The sequence below is a fragment of the Penicillium cinerascens genome (genome assembly GCF_028974065.1).
Source record: "Penicillium cinerascens strain IBT 15544 chromosome Unknown contig_5_segment0_segment0, whole genome shotgun sequence".
Taxonomy (NCBI): domain Eukaryota; kingdom Fungi; phylum Ascomycota; class Eurotiomycetes; order Eurotiales; family Aspergillaceae; genus Penicillium; species Penicillium cinerascens.
The window spans coordinates 2855085-2875032 of NW_026695294.1; the positions used below are offsets into that span (position 1 = coordinate 2855085).

The window sequence follows — 19948 nt, forward strand, 5'->3', positions numbered from 1 at the left end:
GAAATTCTCACTCTGGGCGTCGGATTCCAGGTAAGCCTCATCTACAATCCCATCAGCTGAAAAGCTGGTTCCAATTCCATCTTTGTGCACCTTGCGTCGCTAGTTCTGGATAGCAAAGATCAATAGCGGTACTAATAAAGCCCAGAATGAATTGAGCAGAGATTCTGAATCCGCAGAATTTGACACAATCTCATCCTTGCCCCGTCATCATGAACGAGCCCACCAAGATCAGCATCTTGGGTCGGGAGAGCATCGTCGCTGATTTTGGCCTGTGGCGCAACTACGTCGCAAAGGACCTGATCAGCGAACTGCCCTCGACCACCTACGTCCTCATTACCGATACCAACCTCAGTCCCATCTATACACCTGAATTCCAAAAGACTTTCGAAGCCGCCGCCGCTTCCGTCTCCCCCGCCCCGCGCCTCTTAGTCTACAATGCTGCGCCGGGCGAGAGCTCAAAGTCGCGCTCAACAAAAGCCGATATTGAGGATTGGATGCTGAGCCAGAGCCCGCCATGTGGTCGTGATACCGTTGTCATCGCATTGGGTGGTGGGGTCATTGGCGACCTGACTGGTTTCATTGCGGCCACCTACATGCGCGGTGTTCGCTACGTGCAGGTCCCCACTACTCTCCTCGCCATGGTGGATTCTTCGATTGGTGGAAAGACTGCCATTGACACACCGCTGGGCAAGAACTTGATCGGCGCCATCTGGCAGCCGTCAAGGATCTACATCGACCTCGAGTTCCTGGAGACCCTCCCTGTACGGGAATTTATTAATGGTATGGCCGAAGTCATTAAGACCGCCGCTATCTCAAGCGAAGAGGAGTTCACTGCGTTGGAAGACAACGCGGATGCTATTCTTGGTGCTGTGCGCAGCGAGAAAAAGCCTGGCCAGGGTCGCTTCGACGGCATTCGGGACATCCTGAAGGCCAGAATTCTGGCCTCGGCACGCCACAAGGCCTTCGTCGTCTCCGCAGATGAGCGTGAGGGTGGTCTTCGCAACCTGTTGAACTGGGGTCACTCAATCGGCCACGCCATTGAGGCCATTCTGACCCCACAAATCCTCCACGGAGAGTGCGTTGCCATTGGTATGGTCAAGGAGGCTGAGCTGGCCCGGCACCTGGGTATCCTCAAGAGCGTTGCCGTGGCTCGTGTTGTGAAGTGTATTTCCGCCTATGGCTTGCCCACATCTATGAAGGACTCACGAGTGCGCAAGCTGACCGCCGGCAAGCACTGCTCCGTGGACCACCTGCTGTTCAACATGGCCCTTGATAAGAAGAACGACGGTCCTAAGAAGAAGGTTGTCCTCTTGTCTGCAATTGGACGTCCTTACGAGCCCAAGGCCAGTGTTGTCTCAAATGATGACATTGGTGTTGTCCTGGCTCCCAGCATTGAGGTGCACCCCGGAGTGCCCAAGACTCTGAATGTTACCTGCGCGCCCCCGGGGTCCAAGAGTATCTCCAACCGAGCTCTTGTCCTTGCTGCGCTTGGTTCGGGAACTTGCCGTATTAAGAACTTGCTCCACTCTGATGACACCGAGGTCATGCTGAACGCCTTGGAGAAGCTGGGAGCCGCTACTTTCTCCTGGGAAGAAGAGGGTGAGGTTCTGGTTGTCAATGGCAAGGGTGGCAAGATCACCGCCAGCCCTTCCTCTCTGTACCTGGGTAACGCCGGTACTGCCTCGCGATTTTTGACTACCGTGGCTACCCTTGCTACGCCTAACACCGTTGCCGAGAGTATTCTCACCGGTAACAACCGGATGAAGCAGAGACCCATTGGCGACCTCGTCGATGCGTTGACTGTGAACGGCGCCGAAATCGAGTACATGGAGCAACAGGGCAGTTTGCCCCTCAAAATTGCGGCCTCTGGCGGTTTCGCCGGTGGCAAGATCAACTTGGCCGCCAAGGTCTCCTCCCAATACGTGTCATCGCTGCTGATGTGTGCTCCCTACGCCAAGGAGCCCGTGACCCTGAAGCTGGTCGGTGGCAAGCCCATCTCCCAACCCTATATCGATATGACCACCGCCATGATGAGATCCTTCGGTATTGATGTTCAAAAGTCGACCACCGAGGAGCACACCTACCACATTCCTCAGGCCCACTATGTGAACCCTGCCGAGTACGTAGTTGAGAGCGATGCCAGCTCTGCCACTTACCCTCTGGCCATTGCGGCCATCACTGGCACAAAGTGCACCGTTCCCAACATCGGTTCCAAGTCGCTTCAGGGTGATGCTCGCTTCGCTGTTGATGTTCTCCGGCCGATGGGCTGCACTGTCGAACAAGGCGACAATTCTACCACCGTCACTGGTCCTGCCAGTGGTATTCTCCGACCACTTCCCAACGTGGACATGGAGCCCATGACCGATGCTTTCCTTACCGCGTCCGTCCTTGCGGCCGTCGCCCGGGGCGAGGGGTCTAACCACACTACTCGCATCTACGGCATTGCTAACCAGCGTGTCAAGGAGTGCAACCGCATCAAGGCCATGAAGGACGAGCTGGCCAAGTACGGTGTTGTCTGCCGCGAACATGATGACGGCCTTGAGATCGATGGTATTGAGCGCTCTACTCTTCGCCAGCCCTCCGGTGGTGTCTACTGCTACGATGACCACCGTGTCGCCTTCAGCTTCAGTGTCCTGTCTCTTGTGGCTCCCAAGTCTACTCTCATTCTGGAGAAGGAGTGTGTCGGTAAGACATGGCCTGGTTGGTGGGACACCCTTAAGCAGCTTTTCGGCGCCAAGCTTGAGGGCAAGGAACTGGCCGAGAATGAGCTTGCCGCTTCTACCGCCGAGGAGAAGGCCAGCGCTTCGGTTTTCATCATCGGCATGCGTGGTGCTGGCAAGACCACCGCCGGTAACTGGGTTGGTAAGAGCCTCGACCGTCCTTTCGTTGACCTCGATACCGAGTTGGAAAAGACCGAAGGTATCAGCATTCCTGATATTATTAAGCAGCGCGGCTGGCAGGGCTTCCGTGAAGCTGAGTTGGCTGTGCTCCAGCGCGCTATGAAGGATCGGCCAAACGGCTATGTCTTCGCTTGCGGCGGTGGTGTTGTTGAGATTCCCGAGGCTCGGAAGCTACTTACCGACTATCACAAGAATAAGGGCAATGTCCTTCTCATCATGCGCGATATCAAGCAGGTGATGGACTTCTTGCAGATCGATAAGACCCGCCCCGCTTACGTTGAAGACATGATGGGCGTGTGGCTTCGTCGCAAGCCTTGGTTCCAGGAGTGCAGCAACATCCAGTACTACAGCCAGCACTCGAACAACACGGAGCTTGCCCTGGCCTCGGAGGACTTTGACCGCTTCATGCGCGTGGTTACCGGCCGTACGGATAACCTGAGCTTGGTTAAGAAGAAGAAGCACAGCTTCTTCGTCTCGTTGACGCTGCCCGATCTGCGTTCGTGCGGTGACATCCTGAGTGAGGCCTGTATTGGATCAGACGCCGTGGAGCTGCGGGTTGACCTGCTGAAGGACCCGGCTTCCGACAGCGAAATTCCCACCGTCGACTATGTCGCCGAGCAGATGTCATTCCTCCGCCGCCGTGTCGCGCTGCCTGTCATCTTCACAATTCGTACCAAGAGCCAAGGTGGCCGTTTCCCCGATGATGCCTACGAAGCCGCAACTGCTCTCTACCGTCTGGCCTTCCGCTCCGGATGCGAGTTTGTGGATCTCGAAATTGCTTTCCCCGACGAGATGCTCCGCTCTGTGTCCGAGATGAAGGGTTACTCGAAGATTATCGCCTCTCACCACGACCCGGAAGGAAAACTCTCGTGGAGCAACATGTCCTGGATCCCATCTTATAACCGTGCTCTGGAGTACGGCGATGTGATCAAGCTCGTGGGAATTGCCAACAGTCTGGATGACAACACTGCATTGAGAAAGTTCAAGACCTGGGCTGAGGAGGCGCACGAGACACCGTTGATCGCCATCAACATGGGCGACAAGGGCCAACTCAGCCGTATTCTGAACGGCTTCATGACCCCCGTATCTCACCCTGCCCTTCCCTTCAAGGCCGCCCCTGGTCAGCTCTCCGCAACTGAGATCCGCCGTGGTCTCTCGCTGATGGGCGAGATCAAGGCGAAGAAGTTTGCCATCTTTGGTTCACCTGTTTCGGCCTCGCGATCACCGGCGCTCCACAACACCCTCTTTGGTGAGATGGGTCTCCCCCACGACTACAGCCGTCTGGAGACCACCAATGTTGAGGATGTCAAAGACTTCATCCACGCCCCTGACTTTGGCGGTGCTTCCGTGACCATCCCGCTGAAGCTGGACATTATGCCCCTGCTGGATGAGATCGCTCAAGAAGCGGAGATCATCGGCGCCGTGAACACCATCGTCCCCGTCGACAACGGCGACAAGGCCCCGCGTCTGGTCGGCTACAACACCGACTGGCAAGGCATGATCCAATGCCTCCGCAACGCAGGTGTTTACGGCTCCAACGGTACCGAGAGCGCCGTGGTCATTGGTGGCGGCGGCACCGCCCGTGCAGCCATCTACTCCCTGCACCGCATGGGCTTCTCCCCGATCTACGTGGTGGGCCGCACACCCAGCAAGCTGGAGGGTATGGTCTCCACCTTCCCAAGCAACTACAACATTCGCGTCGTGGACAACCACACCCAGCTGGATACCGTGCCGCAGGTCGCCATCGGCACCATTCCCGCCGACCGGCCCATCGACTCCGGCATGCGCGAGACCCTCTGCCACATGTTCGAGCGTGCGCAAGAGGCTGATGGCAAGCTCATCGGCAAGTCGGTCGACGAGAAGTCGCCCCGCGTCCTCCTCGAGATGGCGTACAAGCCCTCAGTGACGGCACTGATGCAGTTGGCTGCTGATGCGGGCTGGAGGACTATTCCCGGACTGGAAGTTCTTGTTGGCCAGGGTGTTAACCAGTTCATTCACTGGACTGGTATTACTCCCCTGTACCACATCGCAAGAGTAAGTTCTGCTTTATACCTGTAGCCTTGATGTAGAACACTAACCAGTGTGTTCTCCGACAGACTGCCGTGATGGGCACCAACTCCGCATGATCATACTCTCTGAAGCTACGATACTGAACGTTTAGTTGAACCAGGTTTTGGAAACTACAAAAGCACTAGGCTCGGATTCCCGTCTACCGGCGTGAAATTTCGGTTTATACAGTCTTCATAAATAGTATTTTGTATTTTCATTCCACTGGATCAAATCCTTTCTGAAGGCTCTGGATGAGCATGAAGTACACCGGTAGCCTCTTACTTATACTTCAACCTTCACGTATACGCTGTCGTGAAAACACATGGGCCAGGTACGCAGAGATGTGAAAAGTGGTATATCTAAACCCAAGGTTATAAATGAAGCACAGCTTACGCTCGCAGCATCTACTGAGCCTTGACCTCCGGTCTCTTGGAGATAGTCAGCCACACATCACGCCAGTAACCAACACCACCCTTAACAACGAACTTCGGCTCAGGTTTACCCTTAACAGGCTCAGGCTTATAGCATCGGAAGAACTAGTTTCAAGTTAGCAATCCAAGCTCTGAAATCCAACAAATGTGAATCTTACCTGCAAAGGACCCTTAAACAACTCCATCATAGCAATATCCCGACCAAGACACACGCGCGAGCCATACCCAAACGCCATATTGTATTTATTGTACAACTTTGCCTTTTCCACGTCCAACCAGCGCTCCGGCTTAAACTCCTCCGCATCCTCGCCGTACAGAGTCGGGTCCCGGTGCACCAGGTAGGGATTACACGAGATCTCCGTGCCAGCAGGGGCAAATTTGCCGAACAGCTCGAGTCCCGGCTCGGAAACATACCGGGGGAAGATGTTCGGTGCAGACGGGCAGAGCCGCATAGTCTCCTTTACGCAGCCGACGAAGAAGGGTAGGTGCTCGAGGACCTCGTCGTACTGGGGCATCTCGGAGATGAGGCCCTTGCGCGAAGCGGAGTCGATTTCCTCCATCATGCGATCGTAAGCTTCCGGGTGCGTAAGCAGGAAATGGATCATGGCCTGGAATGCGGTCCCGGTGGTATCTGCGCCTGCGAGAAGGACGAGTAGGACCTCTGCACGAATGTATTCCAGGTCTAGGGGCTTGCCTTCGTCGGTGCGAGCTTCGAGGAAGGTTTGTAAGAGGTCGGTTTGCTCGATCTTGTTGCCGGATTGGATGTCTTCGAGACGCTCTTTGATCAGGCGGTCGAGGAACCGCATGAGGACTCCTATGCCTGAGTCGTCTTGGGGTGTTGCGACGAGGTATTTCTTCATGAAGGTTGTTTTCATCCATGAGGTGAAGGGGTGGAGGCGGGCGAGGAGGCCGAATGCTGGAAGGCCGTCATGGAAGCCTTGGATTAGACCGCCGATGTCTTCGCCTTTTTCGATGAAGCCAAAGGGGCGGCCGAAGCCGATTTCACTGATGATATCGTATGCCATGTACCTGGTGCTATGTTTAGTATGTTGAAATCGGGTAGTGGGGGGTTGTGTAGATTTACACTGCCCACCAGGCAAAGTCAAAGGGCTCGCCGGTCTTGACAAAGGCCTGGTCGAGCTTGTTGCTCCATTCGCGGATGCGCGCATCAATCAGCAGCTCCATCTTCCTGATGTTGGTGAAGCTGTACTGTAATGCGAGTCAGCTTGTTTAGTCCGGACTATACGATGCGATACCTACGGGACCAGCAATGTGTTTCCTGAACAAGGCGTGCTGCTTGTGGGATCTCATGTTGAACAAAGACTCGTTCTCGCCGAAGCTACCGGTGATGTAGTGGCCGGTCTTATCGGCATTGCGGTGATAGACTTCGGGGAGCTTGGAGTGGTCGCTGACCAGCAACAAAGTTGGGGTAATGCGAACGACGGGGCCTATTAACGTACAAGTTAGAGAAGTCTCTTAAAATACCGATTAGCAACCGGATATTACCATATTTCTTGGACAGCTCATGCGCGGTCAAGTACTCCGTTTCCTGCAGGTTCTGCTTCGCTATCCAAAGGCGAGTCACTGATGCCCAGAAAGGACCGGGAAAAGCCTTAAGCGGGTGAAAGAAACGGTAGTGAACAATCTGAGAGACAAATTTGAAGACAACATAGGCGACGAGACCGAGGAAAACATTGGTGACCGTCACCAGTGACAGTGCATTCTCAGCGAAGCCCATGACGCTTTGTTTAGAGAACGAACACCCCGGATGGCGGGACAAAAGACTCAAAAATATCCAACGCAATTAATGAATGGTAAGAGGCAAGAGGCCATTGGTCAGGGCTATTCCGGGCTCGTACATCCACTTTGCTATCCCACTCGGATTGAACCCCATACGGTCGTCCACTCTAGTGTGCGGCTTGCGACTCGAGATCGGAGTAGCGATGTGCACGTCCACGGGTAATGTAAGACATCGGAGTCCTCGAGTCGAGTACACTCATAGGTAATAAGTCTGCTAACACCCGAGATTCCCCACTATTTATGTAATTAACCCAGTATAACTAAATATATATATTTTAACCAAAATTTAATAAAATTGTTTATATTTTTTAATATATCTTATACAGAAAAGCCTGCCATTTTTTTTAAGACTAATATCGTGTATACCAACCTCGCACAGCCCGCACAGCCTCAATCCTACGCGGCATTGACCGAATTAGGCTATCAATACTAGCTTGATCGATATAGTTCCATAAATCAATCAATGCTGCCCGAAAATACTCCCAATCAACCTGTCGACGTCGCCCATTCGCTATTCTAGGGTATCGATTAAATAGCTCTTTTTTTAAAAGTGCCCAGACGACCTCAATTGGGTTTAAATCAGGCGAGTGCGGCGGCCATTCAATAACGTAGATACCTCGATTTTGAAACCACTCTTGAGTATGATAAGCGGTATGAATTCCCGCGTTGTCTTGCTGAAACATAATTCTAGGCTCATAGATTAGAGCTAGAGCTTCGTTAAGCGCGTCGGTATATGAAATAGCGGAGTATCCGTTTCGTGGAGCATCTAGGTCGCGCTCCATAATAACTAATTTTGATCGGCCGCCAATCCAAATTCCACCCCAAATCATTTGCGAAATATCTTGTCCATGGCTTTCTAAGTTGATAAAATCAGCTCGGAAGGCCTCGTTTTGGAATCGAAAGATAAATTGAACAGGTGAATTCGATCCACGTTGGACCGAACATTCGTCGGAAAAAATAAGGTCTTCCCATCGATTAAAACTAGCCCATTCACGACAAAATTCGCGTCTTTTTTGCGCAGTCTCAGGCTTTAGTGGAATGCGCTTTTTTGACTTCCATTTCTTAAGACCGTAGTGCTTTAGAATCTTTCGTATAGTCGATCGTGATGGGGAATTAGGGGTATTTGCGATAATAGCTTTGTAGCTCCACCGAGGGTGTTTGCGAGCTAAACGAAAGATATAGCGCTTAGTTTGAGCGCTAAATTTTGGTGGGCGACCAATTCTAGGCTTTGATTTAATTAAACCATGTTGTTGGAAGCGAGCTTTAGTGTTGTAGACCGTATAGCGAGACACATAATGGTCTTGCGCGATTTTAGAAGGTGATACACCTAATTCAAGCGCGTATAATATAGCAGAACGCGTAGTAGGTGAAAGCTCTGCATTTCGCGCGCGATTTCCACTAATTTCTGTTCCAAAAGAACGCATATTGATTGAGATATTGGTAAAAAAAGATAGTAGGTTGTTTTGGTTAGGTGACGCGGCACTAGCGTGTTAGCAGACTTACCGCCCCCTATGTAGGTAGTGATCGGCTCTGTGGGAGACGAGTGGGGAATCCCGAGCTGTCAGAGAGTCCAACCAATGTCCGTGGCGTAGATCGGCATGACGATCAGTCGCGGGCTTCGTTTAAAAGTCCGTTTTTTCCCTGATTGAGCAACTAAACGTCAGGGAACCTTCTCCATATTCAGGAATAGACCAAGTATCAGAACGGGGCACTTTGTGGGGCTTGGCCGAGCTTGACGTTGCCGTGGCTCCACGCGAGTGAAACTGCAGGGTTGAGCGATATTGAAATCCACCTGGAACCGCTCATGATGTGAGCTATCCACAAACGCGTTCTTGATAAATGAAATGATATCAATTGAGCCCTGGGGAAATGACACGTTTGCCGACCACGAGCTCGGGAACCCGTTCCTATATAATCCTAATGCCAGCCAAGGCTCTTGGATGGGATTTGGGCCTCTGGTGGAAAGCTAATTCTGTCGAGCGGTATTCTCCACTGATATCCTTGTTGCCTTGATGCCATTGGATTCAATGGGGGGTGTTCAAGACTAGCCGGCACTACTGATCACTTCCTGAGCGGTTGTTCTTGTGCAATGAATGCATAGTCCAGGTAAACCATCGGGCTCACTTATGTAGCCCGTCTCTATGGCACGGAGTCCGTAGTGTTTCTTGGTTAGTTAAACAGATTCCAAGATTCGTAGTCAGCCGTTGTGCCTTCTTTTTCGGGGTAGATCATGCCGATCGCTGGCCGGGGAGCTCCGTGTATCTGCTCTCTCTGGTACAAAACGTTTAGGAAGTAGCCGGTGAGCATTCTCTCAGGCGGTGGATAGGCCGGTAAATCTCCGGGTGCCAAAAGGCTGTGGACCAGTCTATCGATTCCATCACGGTTAGCATTGACCAAGCTGAGATCAACGAGATTTCGCACGGCCAATTTCGCTTAGAGGCACGCAGCTGAATGGAACAAAAGAACGACCCGCGCCACCCGCTCTGGACGGCTCGGAAGGAGGATATGGGTCCTGCTGCAGATCGAGTGGTTTTTAGTTACATGTTAGCACGAGCAAAACTGGAAAACTCTCCTCGGCACATCGCGAGGAATCTGGGCTTCTGGGCTGAAACGCCGGAGCGACGATCTTATTTTCCCCGGTCAGAAGTTGGTTATCCCCGTTTGGGGGGCGAAGTCTAAGGGCCCCAATTATTTTGGCACAGACTTTAAACTCGTCGCGGCGTCCTGTCACTTGAAGTTTAGTGCCGCGTGGTTCGAAAGGCTGTTTCCTACTTCGTTGCACATATAATTAAGATCATCGTCTCTCCCAGATTCCCATCGAGATAAAAAGATGAAAATAAGTACACGCAGGGCAGATCGGCACATTCGTTTTCGGTTTGATAACCCGAGACCCACGCATGCACCGTTGTACTTGCTTTTTTTTTGGTTTCCCTTCGATGCGATCGCGCCGAAATCGAGATGGACATCGTACATCGGTGACTAGTAGCAAAGTAGCGTAGTCTAACCCCCTGGGCTCGTGTTCCTCGATGCCATTTATGGAGTCCTCCGTAGTATGATCTTGAGGCACACAACTTGACCCTGGACTCAATACGTGATCGACACAAACACGAGACGTTGAATCAACCCCTGCAGCCATGGCCTACTCGGGTCTGTGAACCAATCCAGACGCTTTTTGTGGAGGTTTTTCAAACAAGATTTCCGGACAGCTCTTGGACAAGGACGGGTCCGGCGTCGCAGTCTGCACAGCTCGGGGATCTGGGCTAAATCATCCGCGTCTGGATGGCAAATCAGGTCTGATGCTTCGCTGTCTCCACCAGCACTTTTCTCCTCGACTGCGAGAGCGACTGGACATTGGTACGGCTGATTTGCTTTACTATGAGACCTGGCCTCTTTTGCCTTCTTCGGGCAGGGCCTTGCACATCCTTTCTATCCCCACTGCGGTTCAGCCGTTACCGAAGCTATCGGGGTACTGTGGATCTGGAAGATACTAGGAACATGTACCAATTCCTCACTAGCCTATGCGGACCATTGTGAGAGGTCCCCAGAGGCCTGTGGGCTCGTGATAAATATGAACGGTGGCACTTGCGCTCGTGTTTTTGTTCTCGGTTTTATCTCCCCGTTTTCCTTCAGTTGTTGTATGTTTTTGATGCCTGCTGTCTTTTGTTTTTGTCCTGGTGACACCTTTTCTAAAGACGAGAGAGCATGTTCCATGCAACCAATTCGACAGGGTCATTGACTTGATTTGCATTCGCACATTCATTCGTTTTCTTCACCATGGCGGGCGATCATGGTTCCCAAGGCCCCGTCGTGATAGGCATTTGTATTGCATTTGCCATCCTGACGTTTATTGTCTTGTCTCTGCGACTCTTTGCACGCATGTACGTGCTCGGCAAGATGGGTCTTGACGACTGTAAGCTATCACCTATACTCCTTAGGAAAACTATGCTAATCAGGATCTGTAGATCTCATCATTGCGGCTTGTGTAAGACAGCACTTCTTTCAATCTATCCAGCATCAACTAACAGAGACAGCTTTTGGCGTGGGCATTCATTGCTGCCACTATTGCCGGTAAGTGTCCTGTCTCTGCACTTCACGGACATGGATGTGACGACGTAAAGCGGTTCAAAACGGACTTGGCCAACACTACAAGTATACCGATAAGTCCAAGCTTATGGACTATTCATTTGTACGAGACCCTTCTTTACATCCATTTCCTCTATATTGACCTTCCATAGGCCGTCTGGCTGAGTTCGATGCTCTACCTGGCTTGTCTGGGCTTCGTCAAGACATCTGCCTTGTGGTTCTACACCAGACTGGGAGACCGTGTCCTCACCCGCATATTCTATGTGATGATGGGCGTCATCATCTGTCAAGCCACCTCCTTCGTTCTCGTCGCAGCCTTCCAGTGCCAGCCCATCAGGATGGCCTGGACCGGCACTGGCCCCGGAAAATGCGTCAACATTAACATTTTCTACCTCGCCAACGCCGCTCTCAACATTTTGACGGATCTCCTGACCTACACTCTCCCTGTACGAGTCATCTTCAAGCTCCAGATGCCTCACAAGCAAAAGATCGCCCTTGGCTTCATTCTCTGCCTGGGTCTCTTGTAAGCTCCTCAATCCCCGTCCACACTTCCATACCTAACAAACAACCCTCTAGTGCCTGCGTCTCCTCCATCATCCGAATCACCTACATCCCCGCGATGCTCAGCTCTTCAGACTTTACCTACGCCATCAGCGGTGCGATGTACTGGTCCGTAATTGAAACCAATGTCGGTATCCTCGCGGCCTCCATCCCATCCTTCAAAGCCATCGCCTCACGCTTCATGCCCCGCTTCATTGGGGAGTACAGCAGCGGAAGGAAATACTACGGCCCCTGGTCCAGCACCGGTGCTGCCCGACGCTACGGATCCGGCTTCGCGAAGGTCACGGACCCCGCCAATATTACCATGGGTACTATGAATGAAAATGGGGATATTACTACGGGAACTCGGATTGGTACCATGGCAGATAACTCCAGCGAGGAGCGCATCATCGTCCCTGACGGTAAGATCTTCACGCAGACGGAGATCGAGACTACGATCGAGTCGACTGAGCCCTTGGATTCGTCTGGCGAGCGGGCTCGTCAGTTGACTAGGGGCTTTTTGAGGTAATCTTTTCCATATTGGGGTTTCGGTTCTTTTCGAGATACCTTTTCTTTCGTTTTTGTTAAAGTGCTGGGATACCCGGTTATATACACGCTCGTTGTATCAATCTTATTCCCTTATATGCAAAAACACTTGGTGGGACAATGTCTTTGAAATTTAGTTATTATATGCGTGCGTGGCTAAGTACTTGAAGCTCTACTGTCTGCGTTGTGGTGATGGAGTCAGGAGTGTCTCGCATAGCAGATGTCTCTGAGGATTGAGTCATGCTTTCATGGAAAGTTCTGACCCTGCCTGCTCTACCCACGGACGACTTCCCGATCAAAAGCCCAGTCGTCACATCACCACCCTGCGCTGAACTCATCTCCTCTCATTCCTCTCGCTTATTAAGATCCGTTGTCTCCAACAACAAGGGACAATTTTTTCGCCGAGCCTCAAACCAGATGTCGACGATCTTTACCACACCTCGCATGCCTGGAGAGCTCCTCTAGCATCAATGGCCGATACGAGGAGATTGGCCCAACAACTGCAGCAAGCGCTTCACTCGTATGTCAGCTCTCGAATCCTAAGTTGCGCGCTTCTCTAGCCAAATATTCCGCACCTCGGTGGTCGGCCTGGCTTCCCGCCCTCACCGGCGTCATACAAAAAGAGACAATTGGTAAGTCTCTAGGTCATTGCATGCTAATGCCTACAGTTATTCCAGTACCGTGAGCTGCATCCACTGACCAAGATCGATAACATCTAGCAGCAATTCATCATAGCTGTTCTCTTGCAATGTGTCTTTAGGCATATGGGTCCCCAGATGAGGCTCTTCTACCATGGATCGACTGCCGGCCCCGGTGGAGCCTCGGACATCATTCAAGACCTGTACAGAAATGAAACACAACACGTTTTGAACTCACGAGCTCGGACTCGTCGTCAATCTCGCCAAAAAACCCCCCAACTGCCAAGCATACGCTCAGCTCCCCATGGTTCAGACATAGACTGCAGCCTGCACGTCGATTTTCAGCTACAGCTGTTAACACGTTGCAGGCCGGATAAAAGTGGATGTGGATTAGCCGACGAGTCTCGCACGCCACACAGATCTACCCGAGTCTAATCCTATCAGACATTAGCGATTTGGAGGTATCCAGGATACCGGGATATCTGGGCGTGATTGGGGTGAGCTAGTTTCGAGTTGGCTCCAATCAAGTTTCAGATGATCAGAGACACGCAAGCCGGCTGGGGATTCCGCCGTATGGTAATCCTCGAGTCTCCGAAAACAGCGTCGAACTCCGAAACGAGGCTGTCTCGCTCGTACCGTAGGACCAACTCTGGCCGTGTTTCAATCGTGATAGACAGTACACATGGTAGGCAACCACGCCGGTATTCAACATCCCTTGCTGAGACTCATGTCGATCATGTTCCAGAATGCATCTCCGGGTTTCCAAAAATATGAGTCAACGAGGATTTCTCAACAAGAGTCACCCCAAGGATTGTTTACAAAAACATTAGAAATATACCTCAGCCCTGGCGTATTGCACGGATCACCACGAGTCCGGGTGGAGTCGGGAATGCCAAAGGTAGAACGGAGCACAGTGAGCCTAGCGTTCATCCAACACGAGTCGTAGATTACGCACGCCAGATGTAACACGGAATGTTGAGGAAAGTTTGAAAAAATTTCCTCAACGGAGTACATTCCATCCTCCGGCAGCTCGGCACTAGGGGCTTCTGGGAAGGATTCCAGAAGCCTTTAGTGCGACCGTCACATTTCCTTAGCGGCGTAATCGGCCGTACCGAGCGTGTGGCAGTGCTGTACAAACCCTTCTCGGCCAATAATTTGCAATGGAAAAAATCTCTGCCGCATTAGCCTGTTCTAATTCTGATCGTGCAGGAAAATCTGGCAGGGCTCGCGGCACCCTTAGCCCCGATTAAGGTGCTGACTGATGAAAATTTTTTCCCTCTGCTGCTGCAGGGGCTCGCGTGCCACGTACAGACGTGAGCTGATTCTGACCATGTGTCTACTTCCCAAATAAGAAGGTCGTCTTGGGCATATCCGATGCCCATTTTAGGCAATACGCAATACGTGGTTTGTTCGTCGGGTGTACCAAGACAGTGTCTCCGCGGTGGGGGGTCTGTGTAGAGAATTGCCACTTCCCCGGACGCGACCACGTTTTCTGTCCAAGAATAACACTCGGTCGCGAAATGCCAAGCTGTCTGGAATCCCGAACTACTTTCCTAGGGTGTTCGGCGTTAAGAGGGTCCAGACTCTTCGGTTCGCACGGCACCCCGGACCCAGTTCGGTATCCTTAAGCCGAGCCTGCCTTATCCAGAACACAGTAGAATCGTCTTTGTTGGACATCCTTGGCCCTGTGTCTGGTGACTATGATTACCGGTCGTATTACAAATGGTCTTTCCCAAGTCAGTGCAGGACATTTCGGACGAGATGTGGGATATCTCCGGTCGGCTCTCGGACCTCCCGAAACCTGAGATGCGCCTATTCACCCGATCTGTCACGACAACACCGACCATGCAGACCATGTACGCTAGGTAGCCGTAACCCACAATCCCCCGTGTTACTCGGACCTCGTGTTGTTCAGCACTCAAGGTCCCACGCTAGTGGGTGCTAGTCACAAATCTTAGTTCACGCAGTCAGTTGTCCGAGCAGAGGTCGGGCAGATTTTTTTGGTGGCTTCCCAACGGTATGTCAATGCTGTTGTTTCCAGTTTCCCGTTCCTTGTATTTTATACGCTTCTTATTTTCTTATTTTCTTATTTTCTTATTTTTTTTTTTATTCACACGGGTGTATAGTCATACCGTAATCAATAGCAACAAAGCAACCGAGGGAAGACACCGTCAGCCCATGGCCGTGTGACCAAAAACCCCGGACCTAGGATAGATTCAGGGTCTCCTAGCCGAAGTTGTCTCACCATTGTCTTCGATCGCGCTATCTACTAGTAACGGAGCCGACCGAGTCAGCTGACCATATGGTATGACTGGAGGGAGTCACGGGGTCGCTGACCACGGTTTGGTCGTTCGCATCTGGAGATAGAGAGACTTGGGAGGGCTTGGCCTCTGTAAGCGAACCCACACGTGACGGTATGTCGGATACAGATCACTCCGTGCTGTCCGACGTTTTCACAACCACCTGCCAGAAACAGCTTCCTCAGAGGAATGCGGCAGCCCAAATGTGCTGGGATGGTGGCGCAGTCGTGCGTCGTGGCTAGTATGTGCTGCACCGTACGTAGATGTACGTAGAAAGGGACCTCGGCAGAAAGGCCCGACGGCGGAATGTGGGCCGGGTCACGGGTTCACCAACAAGGTGTGGCACAGCAGCCCTACAGGCTAAAAATGGGCGATCGAGAGCTAGTCCTAGATTTGGCCGAAGCATGTTCATGCTCCACGCAGAGTTTTTTCAAGCTAGTGTTTCTAAGCGACGGCATCCGAGCCTTTGTAGCGAGACATATGACTCCTCGGGAAGGCAGCACTGTTTTTTGTTTCGTGCGTTCAGCAATGCACATCTTTTTATCTTCAGCCCAATAACATTACCTGAGGATACAAAGCAGTGGGCCGTGGCTGGCCCCGAACGAAAGCCACCAATCCACCGGAGAGCAAGGGCTGGAGGGAAGTATGGCGATCATGAAAAAAAGCGGGCCCGAGACCGGTCGTATTCGCGCGGTATTATTTCGGTCGAGTACGAATACACGCTAGTGCCTGATAAGGAACGTTACGTTACGGAAAATGCCATGAAATAAATGGGATTTTTGCGGGTTCGCCGATTGGCGCTTAAGACGTCATTAGTACTTATATCTTAGAAAGCCCCCCATTCCCTTCCATAGCGCTCCGTTACTTTATAGACTCTTGATCATTATTGATAATCACCTCACATCTTTCTCTCCGACTCATCCCACCTCCGATCGAGTCATCCTTCAGAACCAGACTATCGACCCTACCGGTCCATTAAAGTTCACCATCAACCATTCGATTCGTCACGAGCCTCTCGAGGTTTCCAGATTCTTCTCAAACTTCGATCCAGACTTCAGGGTTTTTCCCAGACCACCGGTTGGCACGGCCACAATCGCCCACGGATTTCTCGGAAACTGAGCCGCTCCTATAAAAGCTTGCCTCCCCCCGGTGGCAACACTTCTTTATCCACCCTCTGACGTCCTATACGTGATACCATTATGCTTATGTATCCACGTAAGGATCTCATCACCGATCCATACAACTCAGAGGACATCATCATACAAGACGATCAATACCCTCCGGGCTTTGACGAGAACTCTTTGCAATATCAGCAATCTTCTCTGGAGTCACCTTTCCATTACCAACCACAGTTCGCCTCTCCGCCGTCTTCCGCGCCTTCCTCTCCCGCCTTCTCTTCCCCGACCTTCTCGATTCCCTACCCCCAGGCGGACAGTCAGTCTTTCGGGGCTCCTTCGATGACCCCTGCTTCCTCCTACAACCCGTCTTTTGACATCCAAGGCTCCGCCTCGCCTTCGCAGCAGTTTCTCCCGCAATACCAGCAGTACTATACGTCCATGTTGGCCCAACATCCCATCGCCAGCAACCAGGGTTGGGACGGCAACCTGCAACTGCTGAGCCCTGCACGCATCCCATTCCCTCAGAAGCCCTCGCCTGGTTCAGCGTCCTCGCGGTCTGCTCCTTCCGGTCACCCGGTCTCGCCCAACGTCAACGCTCACCGACGATCCGCCAGCAACTCCAAGCCGCTGCCCACGCCTTCACAGACGCCGATCCAGAGCTCTTTCTTGGCTGCTCCCTTCCAGAACTACGATCCATCGCACCACGATGGTAGTCACGCCGAAGCCGAGTCTGCTATGAGAAAGGCCATCTTGGATCAGCAACAGAAGTCCCAGTCTTCCCCTTCGCAGCAGCAGCAGAGCGAGTACTCCCTGGCTCCGTCGGTTTCTACCCTGAGTCATAACTCCCCGGTCACCCCGCAGAACAGCCTGGAGGAGATCGACGAGTCGAAGATGACCAATGGTGAGAACCGATCTCTTGACGTTGACCGATGGATGGACGATTACTTACGCTTTGATGCAGAATACGCCAACGGCAACGGTGGCATGATCGGCATCCCCAAGCTGAACCGCACCATTTCCGATATCTACCAGGACGAGCTGTACAACCCCACCATCATGGCAGCTCCTCAAATTACCAAGCCGATGAACCAGAACCTTCTGACCCCGCGCAATGTCATCGCCGACCGACTCAATGCTGCTAACCAGGGCCACTTGACTTCTCGTTCTGGATCCCCTCTGGGCAGCATGAAGCGCGATCATTCTCCCTTCCGTGCGACTTCTCCGTTCGCGGGTGATATGAATGGTCCTACTCTCCAGTCCCAGATGGCCACCAGTGTCCCCATGGGTCAGAACGGCATGAGTCAGAATGGCATGGGCATGCCCTCTGGCAACCCGGGTGAAATCAAGACCATGTCCCCCAAGGACGCCGTCTTGGATTTCAACGAGAATGATGATGCTGCCATGCCTCCTCTCTTCACCCCGGGCCAGGGAGACTTCAACTTGGGTGATGCTCTCGGTCTGCGCCGCGAAAGCTCCGGCTCGATGCGCCTTCCGCAGAACATGACCTCAATGGATGCATTCCCTGCCCAGTACGCTACGGCGCAGCAGCCCCAGTTCGGATACCCTCAGCAGACTCAGCGACAGCCGATGATGCAACAGGCTGAGTTCCCTGCGTCGCTACCTCAATACGAATCCAGCGGGCATTCCTCTACGGATATGACTCCTCACGCACACGCGAAGCTGCCTGTTTCCGAGGGTATTACTCGCCCGAGCAATACCTCATCAGATGCCGGTACCTACACTTGCACCTACCACGGCTGCAGCCTCCGATTCGAGTCTCCTTCGAAGCTTCAGCGCCACAAACGCGAGGCCCACCGCCAGACTACTCCTGGCGGTCACTTGATTACCCGCGATACTTCGCTGCGCAACTCTCAGGCCGGCCCTCATAAGTGCGAGCGCATCAACCCGTCTACTGGCAAGCCGTGCAATTCGATCTTCTCGCGGCCCTACGATTTGACCCGCCACGAAGACACGATCCACAATGCACGGAAGCTTAAGGTCCGGTGCCATCTGTGTACCGAAGAGAAAACCTTTAGCCGCAACGATGCCCTTACACGTCATATGCGCGTTGTCCATCCCGAAGTGGACTGGCCCGGCAAGCAGCGTCGCCGTGGCTAACGGAGAGCTCGAAATGAGAGCTCGAAGTGAGAGCTCGAAATGATCGCGATCAGTATGGCGGTGACGTCATACCCGATTCGTCTCCAATCCGCATCCCGAGACCCACTCAGGTGGGACTCGCGACCCCGGCTCGGTTCCCAACCGTGATTCGTCAGCGCACACGCCCACTGACGTCAATGACGTCGACTGTACGTCGTCCGTACGTCGTCGATCTCAATGCAATGACGAGGATTGCGCTCCGTAGGGATGCTCCCCCTACCTTGACGTGTGCGGCCCTTGGCGCAATTTTTGATCCTGGCACATTTCTATGATGTCTTGAAACACTAAAAAAAAACAAGGCAGGTATTCACACGTACGGCCTGTCTTTTGTGTTTCTTTCCCTTTGCAACTTTTCATGTCTGTTACGAACCCCATTTTCGATGTATTATTATCAAACCCTGTACGATTTGACGTGATTATGTCTTTTTGCATGCGATTCGCGATTCCCTTCTGCATTGGCTCTTGGTGTTGTTTTCGGGCGGTGGTATTGTACATGGGTTTTTTGTGCTCCAATTACAGTCTTGCTTGTATAGTATGGACAAAAAATAATGTACATTATGGACTACGGAGAGTATAGCTTATACAATTAGTGAATACTTCAACTTCAACTTCAACTTCAACTGGCAACTTTGTTTCTTTTCTCGTAGCACGGGTAACACAGTAAATCTATCTACCCACGGCGAGGGGTCCATTCTGGGGGTAATACTCCACTCCAGCTTTCTATCCAACGCGAAGCCTTGTCCAATGTACATCTATATATGTAAACAAGGTACTCGGGCCAAAATACGTACTTTGAGATCTACTTGAAACACCCTATCCACCGCAAAGATACAATGGGACAAATCCACCTGCACAGATCACCTCGCTAGCGCGCCCGCGGCCAGCGGCACGAGAACCCAAAACACCCAACTCCGCTCTCTCTCCATCCTCCCCCCCTCCAATCGATCTCCACTACGGCCCCCGAATGAACCTGCACTGTAGCTACCCCTGCTACCTCCTGAAACGGGAAGGGATGCCCCCCACAAGTGGGGCATGGCTTGCACCCCATATGAAGCCCCATCAAGCGTTCGTCATCCGCCGATTTTGGCTCGTGTCCAAATGGAGCATGCGGGGGGCCCCTTCCCCGGTTACTACATAGGTCAGGAGGGAACCTAGGAGCAGGTTAGGCCTGGTGTTCAGTCCTATGAAATCATCTTGAACTCATTTCAATTGGGCATAACTGGGAAGAATGGGAGAATGACTTTCCTTGGATTGAATGAATCTTGCTTTCCTGTGCATTTGTAGATAACGGATGACCAAAAAGATATGCAATTGAATTTCCTTAGACGGGAAGATGTACTCCAAGATACGCAGCCGCAATAATGAGACGCGATAACTGGTGTGGAA

At 52.2% G+C, this 19948-nt stretch overlaps 4 protein-coding genes across 4 annotated transcripts; 3 read left to right on the forward strand and 1 right to left on the reverse strand.

The window, feature by feature from the left end:
- Nucleotides 1–209: 209 nt before the first annotated feature.
- Nucleotides 210–5026, forward strand: N7498_005547 (pentafunctional protein ARO1; the record flags this gene model as incomplete). Its single annotated transcript, XM_058452609.1, has 2 exons — nucleotides 210–4934; nucleotides 4997–5026. 2 exons carry the CDS (start codon nucleotides 210–212, stop codon nucleotides 5024–5026), a joined length of 4755 nt encoding a protein of 1584 aa, XP_058309147.1.
- Nucleotides 5027–5353: 327 nt separating this feature from the next.
- Nucleotides 5354–7118, reverse strand: N7498_005548 (cytochrome P450; the record flags this gene model as incomplete). The annotated part of the gene is made up of 5 exons (XM_058452610.1): nucleotides 5354–5485; nucleotides 5539–6409; nucleotides 6465–6589; nucleotides 6641–6828; nucleotides 6887–7118. The coding sequence occupies 5 exons, from the start codon at nucleotides 7116–7118 to the stop codon at nucleotides 5354–5356; spliced, it is 1548 nt and encodes a 515-aa protein (XP_058309148.1).
- Nucleotides 7119–10954: 3836 nt separating this feature from the next.
- N7498_005549 (putative integral membrane protein Pth11-like) lies at nucleotides 10955–12332 on the forward strand (the record flags this gene model as incomplete). Its single annotated transcript, XM_058452611.1, has 6 exons — nucleotides 10955–11090; nucleotides 11143–11162; nucleotides 11212–11248; nucleotides 11299–11366; nucleotides 11416–11786; nucleotides 11840–12332. 6 exons carry the CDS (start codon nucleotides 10955–10957, stop codon nucleotides 12330–12332), a joined length of 1125 nt encoding a protein of 374 aa, XP_058309149.1.
- Nucleotides 12333–16486: 4154 nt separating this feature from the next.
- N7498_005550 (stress-regulated transcription factor RPN4) lies at nucleotides 16487–18523 on the forward strand (the record flags this gene model as incomplete). The annotated part of the gene is made up of 1 exon (XM_058452612.1): nucleotides 16487–18523. The coding sequence occupies one exon, from the start codon at nucleotides 16487–16489 to the stop codon at nucleotides 18521–18523; it is 2037 nt and encodes a 678-aa protein (XP_058309150.1).
- Between the last annotated feature and the right edge of the window lie 1425 nt (nucleotides 18524–19948).